This window comes from Aptenodytes patagonicus, chromosome W (genome assembly GCF_965638725.1).
Source record: "Aptenodytes patagonicus chromosome W, bAptPat1.pri.cur, whole genome shotgun sequence".
In the NCBI taxonomy this organism is placed as follows: Eukaryota; Metazoa; Chordata; class Aves; order Sphenisciformes; family Spheniscidae; genus Aptenodytes; species Aptenodytes patagonicus.
The window spans coordinates 26,981,149-26,996,779 of NC_134981.1; the positions used below are offsets into that span (position 1 = coordinate 26,981,149).

General features: G+C 47.0%; 2 protein-coding genes across 2 annotated transcripts in view; one reads left to right on the forward strand and one right to left on the reverse strand.

The window, feature by feature from the left end:
• Positions 1 to 15,631, reverse strand: part of LOC143172046 (Golgi phosphoprotein 3-like) — a 69,137-nt gene that overhangs the window by 34,255 nt on the left and 19,251 nt on the right. The gene's annotated exons all lie outside the window — the stretch shown is intronic.
• LOC143172151 (uncharacterized) lies at positions 1,852 to 3,774 on the forward strand. The gene is given in 1 exon segment (XM_076361411.1): positions 1,852 to 3,774. A coding segment is annotated over 1 exon segment (1,914 nt). The 5' UTR covers positions 1,852 to 1,860.

Sequence of the window (15,631 nt, forward strand, 5' to 3'; positions counted from 1 at the left end):
TAAAGGATGTTCCCTTGCAGAATCCGGATTGGGAGCTATACACGGACAGCAGCAGCTTTATGAAAGAAGGAAAGCAGGTATCAGGATATGCAATCACCACCGTCAAAACGGTGGTGGAAGCACAAGCGCTGCCCATCGAGACGTCAGCTCAGAAGGCCGAATTGGTAGCTCTCACCCGAGCTCTACAGTTAAGTGCAAATGAGTGTGTGAATATTTGGACAGATTCTAAATATGCTTTTGGAGTAGCACATGCACATGGAGCAATTTGGAAGGAAAGAGGATTGTTATCCTCACAAGGTATGGAGATGAAGCATAAAGAAGAGATCTTGAGCCTACTGGAGAGCATAAAGGCTCCGGCTGCTGTAGCTATTATGCATCGTAAAGCTCATCAGTCGGGACAAACTGCTCAGGAGCGAGGAAATAAGCTGGCTGATCTGGCCACAAAGCGGGCTGCAGAAAAAGGCATAGAAGAAAATGTATTAGCAATAGTGCCAGGAAAAAGAATCTCCCTTCAAGAAAACCCTATTTATGATAAACAAGATAAAAGATTAATCAAAACTTTACAAGCAGAAAGGTGAGAAGACGGATGGGCAGTTACACCTACAGGTCTCTCATGAAAGAACATAACACTGTGCACTGGGGGACTGAAAATTTGTTAAAACATTTACAGAAGTCGGTTATTAGCAGGAACATGGTGGAAATTATTAAATCAGTCACACAAAGATGCGAGCTATGTTGTAAAAACAACCCAGAAACGCAGAATAAAATTCAATTTGGAAAAACTACTGAGGGACAGGCACCTGGGGAATATTGGCAAATAGATTTTACTGAATTGCCAAGAAAAGGAGGGCTAAAGTATTTGTTGGTCCTCGTGGATACATATCCAGGTTGGCCTGAGGCCTTTCCATGTCGCACCAATAAAGCAAAAGAAGTAGTAAAAATATCGTTGAAAGAAATAATCCCAAGATTTGGAGTACCTTTAGGGATGTCATCAGATAGGGGTCCACATTTTATAGCCAAAGTAGTTACCGAAATAAGCAGACTGTTAGGTATTAGTTGGGATTTACATACCCCTTATAGGCCTCAATCTAGTGGTAAAGTAGAAAGAATGAATTATACCCTCAAGACTCAGTTAAGTAAGATATGTCAGGAAACCTCAATAAATTGGACACAGGCCTTGCTTTTAGCTTTGCTAAGAATTAGAGTCCAGCCACGAGGTAGGCAACACTTCAAGCCCGTACGAATTGATGTATGGACGACCGTACCAAACACCTGGACTGCCAGGAGAGATGCGAATACAAGGGGAGAATGATGCAAGAAATTACTTGATTGCTCTTGGGAAAGTTTTACGAAAACTAAATAAGTATGTAGTCTTGAATAAATCTCTAGGTCTTGATTCCCCAGCACATCCATTCCAGCCCAGAGATTGGGTATACATCAAATCCTGGACTTCTGAACCACTACAAGAAAAATGGAAAGGACCATTTCAAATCTTGTTAACTACACATACAGCAGTTAAACTAGAAGGAAAAGGACCGTGGATTCACTGCTCTCGAATTAAGAAAGCTCCTGCAGAATGGAAAGCGGAATCAAGATCACCTCTTCGACTAGTAGTTAAGAGAATATCTGGAAGTAATAGAACTTAATTAAAATTATGAGAACAGAGATCAACAGATGCTCACACCCCGCAGGATGACAAACAGGAATACTGTGTTTATACTACTAGTCCAAACCCTGGCAACGCCACTCCTCTTGACCTGTGGTCAAAGAACCCCAGGATGGCCATGGTCTCAAGCTCGTATTAAGTACACTGAGAGTATGGGAATACACTCTAATAAGGGAAATTTAAATCCTTCCACCATGGTCATGCACGTAACTGAAATATACCTAGAAAATGAATGGGGCCGGGATCGAGATGAAGCTGGTAATACGATTCCCCGACTTCGAGGAATGGCAGGAAAAGAAATCAAAATAGGATGTCGAATGATCAATGGGTCTGCTCATGAGAAGGCATCTCAGATTTCTGTGTACAACATTACATCAAACCCAGTAACAAAAGATACAAAACTTTGCGCCTCTGAACAATCGGATTGTTGGTACAACTTTACCTTAGTACAACCTGTTATTGTAGTCTGCCTTTGGGCTCACCGCAACCTGGGATTATCATTTAAATTTAAAATCGACATTACTAAACTTAATACGACAACACCTGCCTCAACTGCAAAAGATAAGAAAACTCTGTCTCCACAAATTTCTGAAATTGGACCGTATGTGATCAAAAATACAGGCCAACAACGAGTGTTATTCAACCCATCGTGGTCTCTTAAAAGGGTAGAACTATTAATGCAAGTCAATATCTCTGCAATCAAACCAACCTGTTTGCCATTCCTAAGTATGACCTATGCAGGATGGTTAGCATGGCTACATGGACGAACCCTTACCTCCCCAAGGCGAACAAGGAGAGATGTGACTGGCATCATAGGAACGGGACTGGGAGTCTTAAATAGTATAGATGCTGAAGTACTCGTAAATAAACTGAGTGCAGCAACAAGCGATTTAAGCAAATTAGAACACCCACTGCGGTCTTCTCTATTAGCATTGGGAACTAACCAGTGGCTTTTATCTGACTTATTGCCTCAGTGGGAAAGAATTAATGAAAAGGACCATCAGTTGATTGTGGATGCACTTGGTACAGCCCAAAATAATGTTTCTCTAGCCCTTAGTTGTGTCCAGGCTCAATTGTGGATGCAATCTATGGTAGCAGCAATTATAAGAGAAGGGAAAGAGGGCACCTCACCCACCGAAATTTGAAAGGTAATTTGGGATAATGCAACTAAATTTGAGAAAGAATTCCAATCCTGGTGGTACTTAGTTAATTTCACTTTTGATCCCATCAACAATAAGGCCACAGCTTTTGTCTTAACAATTCACAATGCTTCGGTATACACCATATACCCAATCATTGCATTAGGATTAAATCACAATGGAACTATACTCTATCCATCAGAACATAGAGTATGGGCCCAACAGAATGGAAACAAATGGCAAACTGTTGATGTTAACACATGCGTTGTACGGGAACAGCAAGGATTTATTTGTGAGAGTAACACCATTAAAGCCCAAGACATTTGTCTTGACACTGAGCAAAGTGTTTGTCACTTTGAAATACATCCTGATGAGACACCTAACACTATACTCGTATATATTGGAAAAGGATGTGTTTGTATGAGAACCCCTTGTGACTGTATATTTGTGGATAGCGTTACTGTAGATACAAGCAATCACTCAAATATTTGTGTTTGTAACTTTACTAACATTGTAGGATGTGACTTTAATTATTCAGCTCCTGTTGCGTCTTATCAATTATTGCAATCTAATTATACGTTGAGTGAAGATTTATTACCTACCCCCATCGGAATGGATCTCACATTGGTGAAGAAACTACTACGACACAATGACCTGTGTCAATTACTAGAACGGGTCCAAGACAATGGACGCAAAACTCTAATCACCGTTCATCATGATGCAGAAGAGATACACCATGTCTTGGAAAGAGTAAAGAAGGATGGAGAACACCATTGGTGGGAAACTCTTCTTGGATGGTCACCGACTGCAACGGGAGTGTTTAACCTTATGCTTCATCCAATTATAGTCTTACTAACTCTAACTGTAATATGTCTGTTACTTGTAGTTATATTGTATACAAAGGTTTGGTACATGATGAAACGAATAACCCTGTCTACTATACCTTTGTCAACTCTCTTAATGAGATGAGGATTGTAGCTTGCTAGCTACGAATCCTCAAAAGAAAAGGAGGGATTGACACCGAGTACAAAGGAATACTGAAGAGACATATGGTTCTCTTTACTGGACATAACGTAGCCAAGCTTGACATACTCTCTGAATAGATAAGCCAAACATTCAGTAGGGGTATACTCTCTGAATAGATAAGCTAAACATTCAGTAGGACAGAAGACCTTGAAACTTTGTAGATAAGGAAGTGATGCTGAAGACAGCTAGTTTGTGAAGGTAAAAGTGTGCAAACCAAGCCAAAGAACAAACTGTGCATGCGCAAGAACTGAGTTCAACTAGCGGTCACGGTGAGGAAGACTATCGACGACCACCAGAGGACCCTGAAAGACCACCAATGGACATAAGAGCGCATGTGTAAAGACTTTTACATATGTTAATGAACTAACATTAATATGTTAATCATGCCTCGGAAAACTAATGAATATGTATATTCTGGTTGTACTTAACTCCTATAGTTAAGCAGCTCGGCGCGCACATTAGGTGGAGTGATCCCCTGTGCGTCCGGCGCCGCAATAAAGAATGCCTGCTTTCTAAAACTCCAAATTGAGTCTTAGAGAGTTTTTCATCTGCTGACTTACGGTAACACAATGGTTTCTTCCTTAACATCTATTCTTTCTGATATGTGGCAGATTATTTTTATGGTATGTTCTCAGAAATCACAGATGACAAACATACTGGAAAATATTCTGTGCTTACTGGCATCATGGGAAGTTATTGAGGGCAATTATCTCCAGGTCCCATTAATCACCCTCACAAAATTTACATGCCAGCATAACAAAAATACAACTTGGAAACCTGTAAAACGTACAAGGTTCAGTTCTACTTTTTAAGATGAGAATGAGAAGAAATAGTTGTCAACAGACGTATAGCCTGAGATGGACTAACTAAAGCAAATATGGAACTTGGAAGAACTTTGAAAGTCAGTTTAGGTCATTTGTAGGATTAGGCAAAGCAAATTGAGTAGTCTGCTGGTATAAATTATATGTGCGAGACTGATTTGCGAGACTGATTTTCATGTTGCATAGCACAACTGGCAAAAAGCCTGCTTACTTCTAACATTTACACAGCATGTGTCATGAAGCGAGAATACCTGAATGCTTGTTTTGAGTAGTTATCTCAATACTGAGAAAAAGACTCATGTTTTGTATATACATAAATTCGTGTATCTTTTCTTAGAGGTACTTAAAGTGGCAGAGAGAAACACCGGGGGGGGGGGGGGGGGGGGGGGGAAGCAGGAAAAGAAACTGAGGACAAAATGACATCCCAGTGTTTAATTACTTTCCCAGCATAAGCATCTCTCTTGAACCACTACTTTCTGCACACCACTTCAACTATTCTTCCTTCAAGAGACTCATTTCAGTTTTACTGACCTTTCAAATCAATGTCACAGCATCTCATTTTAACCTTGCACAAAACCATGTAACTTGAGAAGGTACGTCCTCCCCCATGTCTTCGTTTTTAGCCATTTGAGGGCTGAACCCGAGAATGCAGTCCAACAAAGCATGAACTGCTGCTGAAGACAAAGTATTTATTTTTCACCCCATCACAGCACATTGCTGCTATCTCTCTTGACACCACAGTAGCATTTGTGTAGTCAACTAGATGAGAACGTGGCCTGTCTGAAAGCTAATGGTCAGTCTCTTCACCTGATTCACTGAGAGGATGAACAAACTGCAGAGGCAGCATAGAAAAGGGAAGGAACATGGTTAGGACAGATCGCAAAAGGCAAGAGCATCCCCTTCAGTGATAACCCACACTTCAATGGACAAACTTATTTCAAAACCTGAATAGTTACGGCTAGAACTATTCAGTTAGTCTTTGGGATAAAGAGCTCAAAAAAAAAAATTAAAAAAAAATAATCATACATTATTGGGCTACCTATACTGAAGCCATTCATGAGCATAATCTGCTCAGAAAACACAAAGGACATAATGCTTAAGGTATCATGCACTATATTCATCACTACCTTGAACTCCCCATTTTGGACCTCAGCAATGATTACCCTAATCATCATAAATTTGAAGTTATATTATTTAAATCTGACAGGACGGCAATAGCATCCCTTTCTGATTCTCTGAAGCAATAGCAAGTTCTTTCAGAGGTGTCTACTACCCTATTGTTAGCCAGCACAAAGCACAGACAGAACATAATAATCCAAAATCATCATCACATCACCCATTTGAAACCTACTGCAAAAGACAGGCAGAGACAATTTATCTTGAAATACGGGCTGAAGCGAGTTGTATTTCATAATGGACTTGATCACAATTGCGACAGAACTCTCACTTTTTTAGTCAAGGAGTTCCTGTCTGAAGTAGTAATTTTTGGATCTACAGAAAGACAGCTGGGGAGGTCAGAGGAAAAAGGAATAACAGCATACGCTGTCCAAGAGATTGCAACAGGTTAAAAGCTAATAAGAATTTTGATCTGCCACAGATTTCACATCAAAGATGGCTGTTTCTTTCCCCTTGCATCCTATCTCCAACATAAGAATCTGTTGCAAGCAACTTTACAACTTTAATCTGCTTCACAGCTATGACTGTTGATGACAAACACGGGTTTTAAGTATTTTGATTTTAATGAAGAGTACTAACAGACTGAGGAGCATAGGGCTGTCACATTCCCAAAAAAAGATGAGAACCATCTCAATATACTGTTTCCTTTATGTAGTATCTCTACAATTACTAATATTATTTTGATTTTGGTCACTCGCAGAGGCGATCAGCTCCAGTGCAGGCGCGTCCCGCAGCGGAGCGGTGGATTGCTCGCATCGTACCAGGGGGGTTTCCCGAGCCGGGGAACCCACAGGGGAGCGCAGAGACCCGCCGGGAGCCGGCAGCTCTCACTAGGGTGGCTGACGAGGCGTGGGCGGGGCCAGGAGTAACTGGCTGCCACCCCCCATTCCCACTAAAGGCAGCCCCAGGAAGCGCTAGCGACCAGGACGGGCAAACAGGGCATATGCAGCAGTTCGCACGGGAGGGCATCTCGTCGAAGGAGAGGCATTCCACGGGCCGAGTGGGGGACTCGGCATACACATAACCCAGCAACTGGGCACAGGACAAGGGCACTCATCCTACCCGACCCTCAAGGCAGAATGGTGGGCACTTCTCTGAGGGTAAAGGCGGTGGCTCCAGCTGGGGGGTCTTGCACCATCTACCCCAGCGGCGGCCGATGCCTCCACACAGATGGAACTGCTGAAGGGAGAGGCTGCAGTGCAGACCTCAGGCTGCAGGAAGTGCCTAGACCTCTCTCCTGGGGTAGGGACAGGCAGCAGACCTGCCTGCAAAAGGTGTGCCCAGGTCGAGGACCTACTGCAGCAGGTGGCTGAGCTGCAGGAGGTGGTGAGAAGACTGCGTAACATCAGGGAGGCAGAGAAGGAGCTAGATTGCTGGTTCCAAGTGCAGTCTGCGGCGGACCCGCAGCCCATGGCCAAACAGCCAAAAACTCCCCCACTGGCACACGCAGAAGGGAGCAGGGGGGCCAATAATGCAGAAGAATGGATGGTTGCAAAGGCAAGGACCAACAGGAAGGAGGAAGAGGCTTCCCCCAAAGCCTGAGGTGCCCTTGCAGAACCGCTTCACCGCTCTGCAGACTGAAGAAGAAAGACCTGTCACACCAGGAGAGATGCTGGAGCTGAGTAATGCAGCCCAATCTGCCCCCCATATAACAACCAGCGCCACTAAGAAAAGGCGACAGGTGACAGTAGTAGGCGACTCTCTTCTGAGAGGTACGGAGGCACCCATTTGCCGACCGGACGCACTCTCTAGAGAGGTGTGCTGCTCACCGGGGGCTCGCATCAGGGATGTCACCGAGAGGCTACCAAGCCTCGTACAGTCCACTGACTGTTATCCGCTGCTGCTGTTTCACGTGGGCACCAGTGACACAGCCAGGAGCAGTCTGAGGACTATCAAGGACTACAGAGCCCTGGGAGCGGCGGTAAGGGACTCGGGAGCACAGGTAGCTTTTTCATCAATCCTGCCAGTCAAAGGGAAGGGGTTTGAAAGGGCCAGTCGAATCTGGCGAGTCAACAAATGGTTATGGGACTGGTGCCACAGCCAGGGGTTTGGCTACTTAGACCATGGGACTCGCTTTGAGAAACCTGGTCTACTGGGGGCTGACGGGGTCCATCTGTCAGAAAAGGGGAAGAGCATCTTTGGTCATAGGCTTGCCAAGCTGGTGAAGAGGGCTTTAAACTAGAGATGCCGGGGGAGGGGAACCTCAATCCATCCCACTCCTACCGGTTTGATGCCAGGGCCAGCAATAGATGCCCAGAGCCTGGAGAAGGATCACAGGTCAGCAGGAGAGCGCCTGAGGAACAGCACAAAGGAACTCCAGCCAGTAAGACAGCTTCATCGGGGGCCCAACTTAAATGCCTCTATGCAAATGCACGTAGCATGGGGAATAAACAAGAGGCATTGGAGACGTGCGCACGCCTGCAGGGCTACGACCTTATTGGCATCACGGAGACGTGGTGGGATGGCTCCTATGATTGGAGTGTTGGGATGGAGGGATACAGGCTCTTTAGGAAGGACAGGCAGGGGAGACGAGGAGGGGGTGTCGCCCTCTATGTCAAGGATCAGCTGGAGTGCATGGAGCTCTGCCTGGGGATGGATGAGGAGATGACCGAGAGCTTGTGGGTCAGGATTAAAGGGAAGGCAGGGACAGGTGACGTTACGGTGGGGGTCTGCTACCTGACCAGGAAGACCGAGCGCATGATGCCCTCTATAGACAGATAGGAGCAGCCTCACGCTCACAAGCCCGGGTCCTCATGGGGGACTTCAACCACCCCGACATCTGTTGGAGGGACAACACGGCAGGGCATAAGCAACCCGAGAGGTTCCTGGAATGCGTCGATGATAACTTCCTTCTCCAAGTGGTAGAGGAGCCAACGAGGAGAGGTGCTATGCTGGACCTTGTTCTCACCAACAAGGAGGGGCTGGTGGGGAATGCGAAGCTCAAGGGCAGCCTGGGCTGCAGCAACCATGAAATGGTGGAGTTCAAGATCCTTAGGGCACCGAGGAGGGCGCACAGCAAGCTCACTACCCTGGACTTCAGGGGAGCGGACTTTGGCCTCTTCAGGGATCTGCTTGGTAGAGTGCCATGGGACAAAGCCCTGGAGGGAAGAGGGGCCCAAGAAAGCTGGGTAATATTCAAGGATCACCTCCTTCAAGCTCAGGAGCGATGCATCCCAACAAAGAGGAAGTCAGGCAAAAACACCAGGAGGCCTGCGTGGATGAACAAGGAGCTCCTGGACAAACTCAAACACAAAAAGGAAGCCTACAGAGGGTGGAAGCAAGGACAGGTAGCCTGGGAGGAATACAGAGACATTATCTGAGCAGCCAGGGATCACGTTAGGAAAGCTAAAGCCCTGATAGAATTAAATCTGGCCAGGGACGTCAAGGGCAACAAGAAAAGATTCTGTACCTACGTCAGGGATAAAAGGAAGACGAGGGAAAATGTGGGCCCTCTCCAAAATGAAATGGGAGACCTGGTTACCCGGGATACGGAGAAGGCAGAGGTACTCGATGACTTTTTTGCCTCGGTCTTCACTGGCAAGTGCTCAAGCCTCACCACCCAAGCCGCAGAAGGCAAAGGCGGGGACTGGGAGAATGAAGAGGCACCCACTGTGGGAGAAGATCAGGTTCGAGACCATCTAAGGCACCTGAAGGTGCACAAGTCCATGGGACCCGATGAGATCCATCCGCGGGTCCTGAAGGAACTGGCGGATGAAGTTGCTAAGCCACTATCCATCGTATTTGAGAAGTCGTGGCAGTCCGGTGAAGTTCCCACTGACTGGAAAAGGGGAAACATAACCCCCATTTTTAAAAGGGGAAAAAAGGAAGACCCGGGGAACTACAGGCCAGTCAGCCTCACCTCTGTGCCTGGGAAGATCATGGAACAGATCCTCCTGGAAGCTATGCTAAGGCACGTGGAGGACAGGGAGGTGATTCGAGACAGCCAGCATGGCTTCACCAAGGGCAAGTCCTGCCTGACTAACCTAGTGGCCTTCTATGATGGAGTGACTACATCAGTGGACAAGGGAAGGGCTACAGATGTCGTCTATCTGGACCTCTGTAAGGCCTTTGACACGGTCCCCCACAACATCCTTCTCTCTAAACTGGAGAGGTATGGACTTGATGGGTGGACTGTCCGGTGGGTGAGGAATTGGTTAGATGGTCGCATCCAGAGGGTAGTGGTCAATGGCTCAATGTCCAGATGGAGGTTGGTGACGAGTGGCGTCCCGCAGGGGTCCGTATTGGGACCGGTACTGTTTAATATCTTCATCAATGACACAGACAGTGGGATCGAGTGCACCCTCAGCAAGTTTGCAGATGACACCAAGCTGAGTGGTGCGGTCGACACGCCAGAGGGACGGGATGCCATCCAGAGGGACCTGGACAAGCTCGAGAAGTGGGCCTGCGTGAACCTCATGAGGTTCAACAAGGCCAAGTGCAAGGTCCTGCACCTGGGTCGGGGCAACCCCCGGTATCAATACAGGCTGGGGGATGAAGGGACTGAGAGCAGCCCTGCCGAGAAGGACTTGGGGGTACTGGTGGATGAAAAGCTGGACATGAGCCGGCAGTGTGCGCTCGCAGCCCAAAAGGCCAATCGTATCCTGGGCTGCATCAAAAGAACCGTGGCCAGCAGGTCGAGGGAGGTGATTCTGCCCCTCTACTCTGCTCTGGTGAAACCCCACCTAGAGTACTGTGTCCAGCTCTGGAGCCCTCAGCATAAAACAGACACGGACCTGTTGGAGAGGGTCCAGAACAGGGCCACAAAAGTGATCAGGGGGATGGAACACCTCCTACGAAGAAAGGCTGAGAGAGTGTCCTGGTTTCAGCAGGGTGAGAGTTCATTTCCTTCCTAGTAGCTGGTACAATGCTGTGTTTTGGATTTAGGATGAGATCAAAGTTGATAACACACCAATGTTTTAGTTGTTGCTAGGTAATGCTTACACTAGCCAAGGACTTTTTAGTTTCCCATGCTCTACCGACTGAGAAGGCTGGAGGTGCACAAGAAGCTGGGAGGGGGGCACAGCCAAACTGGCCAAAGAAACATTCCATACCATGTGACGTCATGCTCAGTACATAAACTGGGGAAAGCTGGCCGGGGGGGCCGCTGCTTGGGGACTGGCTGGGCATCGGTCAGCAGGTGGCGAGCAATTGCACTGCGCATCACTTGCTTTATGTAGTATACTTTTATTATTACATTATCATTTTATTTGAATTATTAAACTGTTTTTATCTCAACCCACAAGTTTTTTCTCACTTGTGCTCTTCCAATTCTCTCCCCCATCCCACCGGGGGAGCGGGGGGAAGTGAGCGAGTACCTGCGTGGTGCTCAGTTCCCAACTGAGGTTAAACCACGACAGTCCTTTTTGGCACCCAACGTGGAGCACGAAGGGTTTGAGATAACAATCGATTAACCGGAGCGTATTAAGCAATTTATATCTGTTAATAGTTGTAGGTCACAATGTTGGTTTCTCTGTTCTCGATATTGATTTGTCTAATCTGCATCGTGCTCTTTTTCCTGCTGTACATGTTGAAGATTGGTGTTGGGTTTTGCAGTTTGCTGTGGTCTGCAGTGATTAGTGATGTTTCGCTTGTGAGGTTTGTTTTTAGAAAATAGGCCTTGACCTTAGTGTTGTATGTAAGTTTCGCAATGAAGCGGTTACTGTACCACAGATACCATTTCGTGGAGACAACTAGCAATTACAGTAACTTTTCTGAGAGTTTTTTAACGGAGGAAATACAGAATGGCAGGGTCACTACCTTCTTCTATGATGTTTCCTCCTTCATTACAGTAACTTTTCAGTATTTTGAACATCCTTGGGTAGTTCAGATCCTTGTATTGATACTTCTTGGGAATATTGTTTCGGTTTTGTCTAAAGTTAGTAGAATATTTGGACAAAGTATGCTGTCACCCTGGCAACTCCAGAGAGATGCAGATCATTGAACGTGCTGGGGCCTGGCCCATGCCTACTGAGCCCTGTTCAACACTATTCAGTACCCTCAAACGGAAGAGAAGGTCTCTGGATCTGACGGTAAAACGACACGCACTGCGGTCACTCCGACCCCGGTGACAGGCCCCGCGGCTACTCAGACTCCGGCAAAAGGCCCTGCGGCCACTCCAACCCAGGCAACAGGCACTGCGGCCACTCAGACCCTGGCAACACGCCCTATGGCTGAACCAAAGAGCCAACCTGTGCCGGTATCAGTCGCCCCTGTACACAAGAAGAAATCTTGGAAGCGGAAGTCGGCTCGTTTAGTAAGGGAGGAAGAAACTTCTTCTAAGAGGGAGCCGGAGGAAGAAGTGTACGAGGCAGACTACCCTGGGGAAGGGCCATCACGAGAACAGGGGGAGGAGGGCCGGCAACTGCTCGGGGAGGAAGAAGAGGAAGAACTCATAAACGAGGCGGTAACCACCCAATCTCTATCCTTGAGTGAGCTGCGAGATATACGAAAAGATTTCAGCCATCGTCCAGGCGAACATATTGTCACCTGGCTGCTCGGATGCTGGGATAATGGGGTCAGTAGCCTGGAATGAGAGGGTAAAGAAGCCAAGCAGTTGGGATCCCTTTCCAGGGAAGGGGGCATTGACAAAGCGATTGGAAAAGGGGCAAAAGCCCTCAGCCTCTGGAGGCGACTCCTGTCAGGGGTGAAGGAAAGGTATGCCTTCAAGGAAGATGTTATATGTCACCCAGGCAAGTGGACCACCATGGAGAGGGGTATCCAGTTCCTGAGGGAATTAGCTGTGCTGGTGTCGTGGTTTAACTTCAGTCGGCAACTAAGCACCACGCAGCCGCTCGCTCACTCCCCCCCCACCCGGTGGGATGGGGGAGAGAATTGGAAGAGCACAAGTTAGAAAAACTCGTGGGTTGAGATAAAAACAGTTTAATAATTGAAATAAAATGATAATAATAATAATATGATAATAATAATAATAATAATACACAAAGCAAGTGATGCACAGTACAATTGCTCACCACCCGCCAACCGATGCCCAGCCAGTCCCCGAGCAGCGGCCCCCCCCGGCCAGCTTTCCCCAGTTTATGAACTGAGCATGACGTCACATGGTATGGAATGTCCCTTTGGCCAGTTTGGCTGTGCCCCCTCCCAGCTTCTTGTGCACCTGCAGCCTTCTCAGTCGGTAGAGCATGGGAAGCTGTAAAGTCCTTGGCTAGTGTAAGCATTACCTAGCAACAACTAAAACATCGGTGCATTATCAACTTTGTTCTCATCCTAAATCCAAAACACTGTACCAGCTACTAGAAAAGAAATTAACTCTATCCCTGCCGAAACCAGGACAATATCCACCCCTTATTCTATACCATCTGCGTCATGCTCAAGTCTCATATTTTCCAGTACATTTTCATTAATCACCACCCCTTTATATATATATATATATACACACACACAGAGATATCATTCCCTTCGTCTGTGGGCCATCCCTCTAAAATGTTCGGTGAGTTCATTTAGTCCATGACTTCGGGCTCCATCTGTCATAATAATCTTTCAGGGCAGGAAAAATGGAGATGGTATGTGGTGTTGGATTGTTCCATGTTGAAGTCAGTTCTGGTACCATCATCACTGTGCTTTGCTTGGTTTCACTGAAGTTATTCTTCATTAGTCTGGGTGATTCTTATTGTAATAACATTAGTATGGCATATAATATTATTAGTATTATTAGTATATCTGTGTATTATTAGTATAACTATTATAACTATAATTAGTACTTAACATCACATAATTCAGATCATTGGCTATTCTCACCCAAAATCAAATCCCCTTGAGGTACACATCGGACTTCCCCATCCTCCCGCATTATCCACCAAGTGCACCCAGGTCCTTGAGCAAAAGCAATCCCATGGATGGGTTTGCCTCTGCCTGAGGCAGGAATAACCCAGACTGTCTTCCCCAGCATATTTTTTATGTGCACTACAGGCACTTTATTCCAATCTACAGTACGTAAAAGTTCTGACTGGGCAGGGCCTGCTCGATTGGCAGATCCCCGAGTGTTGACTAACCAGGTGGCCTTTGCTAAATGCGTATCCCAATGTTTGAACGTCCCGCCACCCATTGCTCTCAGTGTAGTCTTTAACAGTCCATTGTATCGTTCAATTTTCCCAGAGGCTGGTGCATGATAGGGGATGTGATACACCCACTCAATGCCGTGCTCTTTGGCCCAGGTGTCTATGAGGTTGTTTCGGAAATGAGTCCCATTGTCTGACTCAATTCTTTCTGGGGTGCCATGTCGCCATAGGACTTGCTTTTCAAGGCCCAGGATAGTGTTCCGGGCGGTGGCATGGGGCACGGGATATGTTTCCAGCCATCCGGTGGTTGCCTCCACCATTGTAAGCACGTGGCGCTTGCCTTGGCGGGTTTGTGGGAGTGTGATATAATCGATCTGCCAGGCCTCCCCATATTTATATTTCAACCATCGTGCTCCATACCAAAAAGGCTTTAACCGCTTGGCTTGTTTGATTGCAGCGCATGTTTCACATTCATGGATAACCTGGGCTATAGTGTCCATGGTCAAGTCCACCCCTCGATCACGAGCCCATCTATATGTTGCATCTCTTCCTTGGTGGCCTGAGGTGTCATGGGCCCACCGAGCTAGAAATAATTCACCCTTATGTTGCCAGTCCAGATCCACCTGAGCCACTTCAATCTTAGCAGCCTGATCCACCTGCTGGTTATTTTGATGTTCTTCAGTGGCCCGACTCTTGGGTACGTGAGCATCTACGTGACGGACTTTTACAAGCAGGTTCTCCACCCGGGCAGCAATATCTTGCCACAATGCGGCAGCCCAGATGGGTTTGCCTCTGCGCTGCCAGTTGCTCTGCTTCCATTGCTGCAACCACCCCCACAGGGCATTTGCCACCATCCATGAGTCAGTATAGAGATAGAGCACTGGCCACTTTTCTCGGTCAGCAATGTCTAAAGCCAGCTGGATGGCCTTCTGCAAATTGGCTCGATTCACCTTCTCCTTCAGCAGTTTCTACAACTTGTCGCATAGGACTCCATACAGCAGCTTTCCACCTCCGATGCTTTCCCACAAGACGACAGGACCCATCAGTGAACAGGGCATATTGCTTCTCATTTTCTGGTAGTTCATTATACATTGGGGCCTCTTCAGCACGCGTTACCTCCTCCTCTGGCAATATTCCAAAATCTTTGCCCTCTGGCCAATCCATGATCACTTCCAGGATTCCTGGGCGACTGGGGTTTCCTATTCGAGCCCGTTGTGTGATCAGTGCGACCCACTTACTCCATGTAGCATCAGTTGCATGATGTGTACAGGGGACCCTCCCTCTGAACATCCAGCCTAGCACCGGCAGTCGGGGTGCCAGGAGGAGCTGTGCTTCAGTGCCGATCACTTCTGAAGCAGCTCGAACCCCTTCATATGCTGCTAATATCTCTTTTTCAGTTGGAGTATAGCGGGCCTCGGATCCTCTGTATCCCCGACTCCAAAACCCTAGGGGTCGACCTCGAGTCTCCCCTGGTGCTTTCTGCCAGAGGCTCCAGGTAGGGCCGTTCTCCCCGGCTGCGGTATACAGCACATTTTTTACCTCTTGCCCTGCCCGGACTGGCCCCAGGGCTACTGCATGAACTATCTCCCGTTTAATTTGTTCAAAAGCTTGTCGTTGCTCAGGGCCCCATTTGAAATCGTTCTTCTTCCGGGTCACTTGATAGAGAGGGTTTACAATTAGACTGTAATTTGGAATGTGCATTCTCCAAAAACCCACGACGCCTAAGAAAGCTTGTGTTTCCTTTTTGCTAGTTGGTGGAGACATGGCTGTTATTTTGTTGATCAC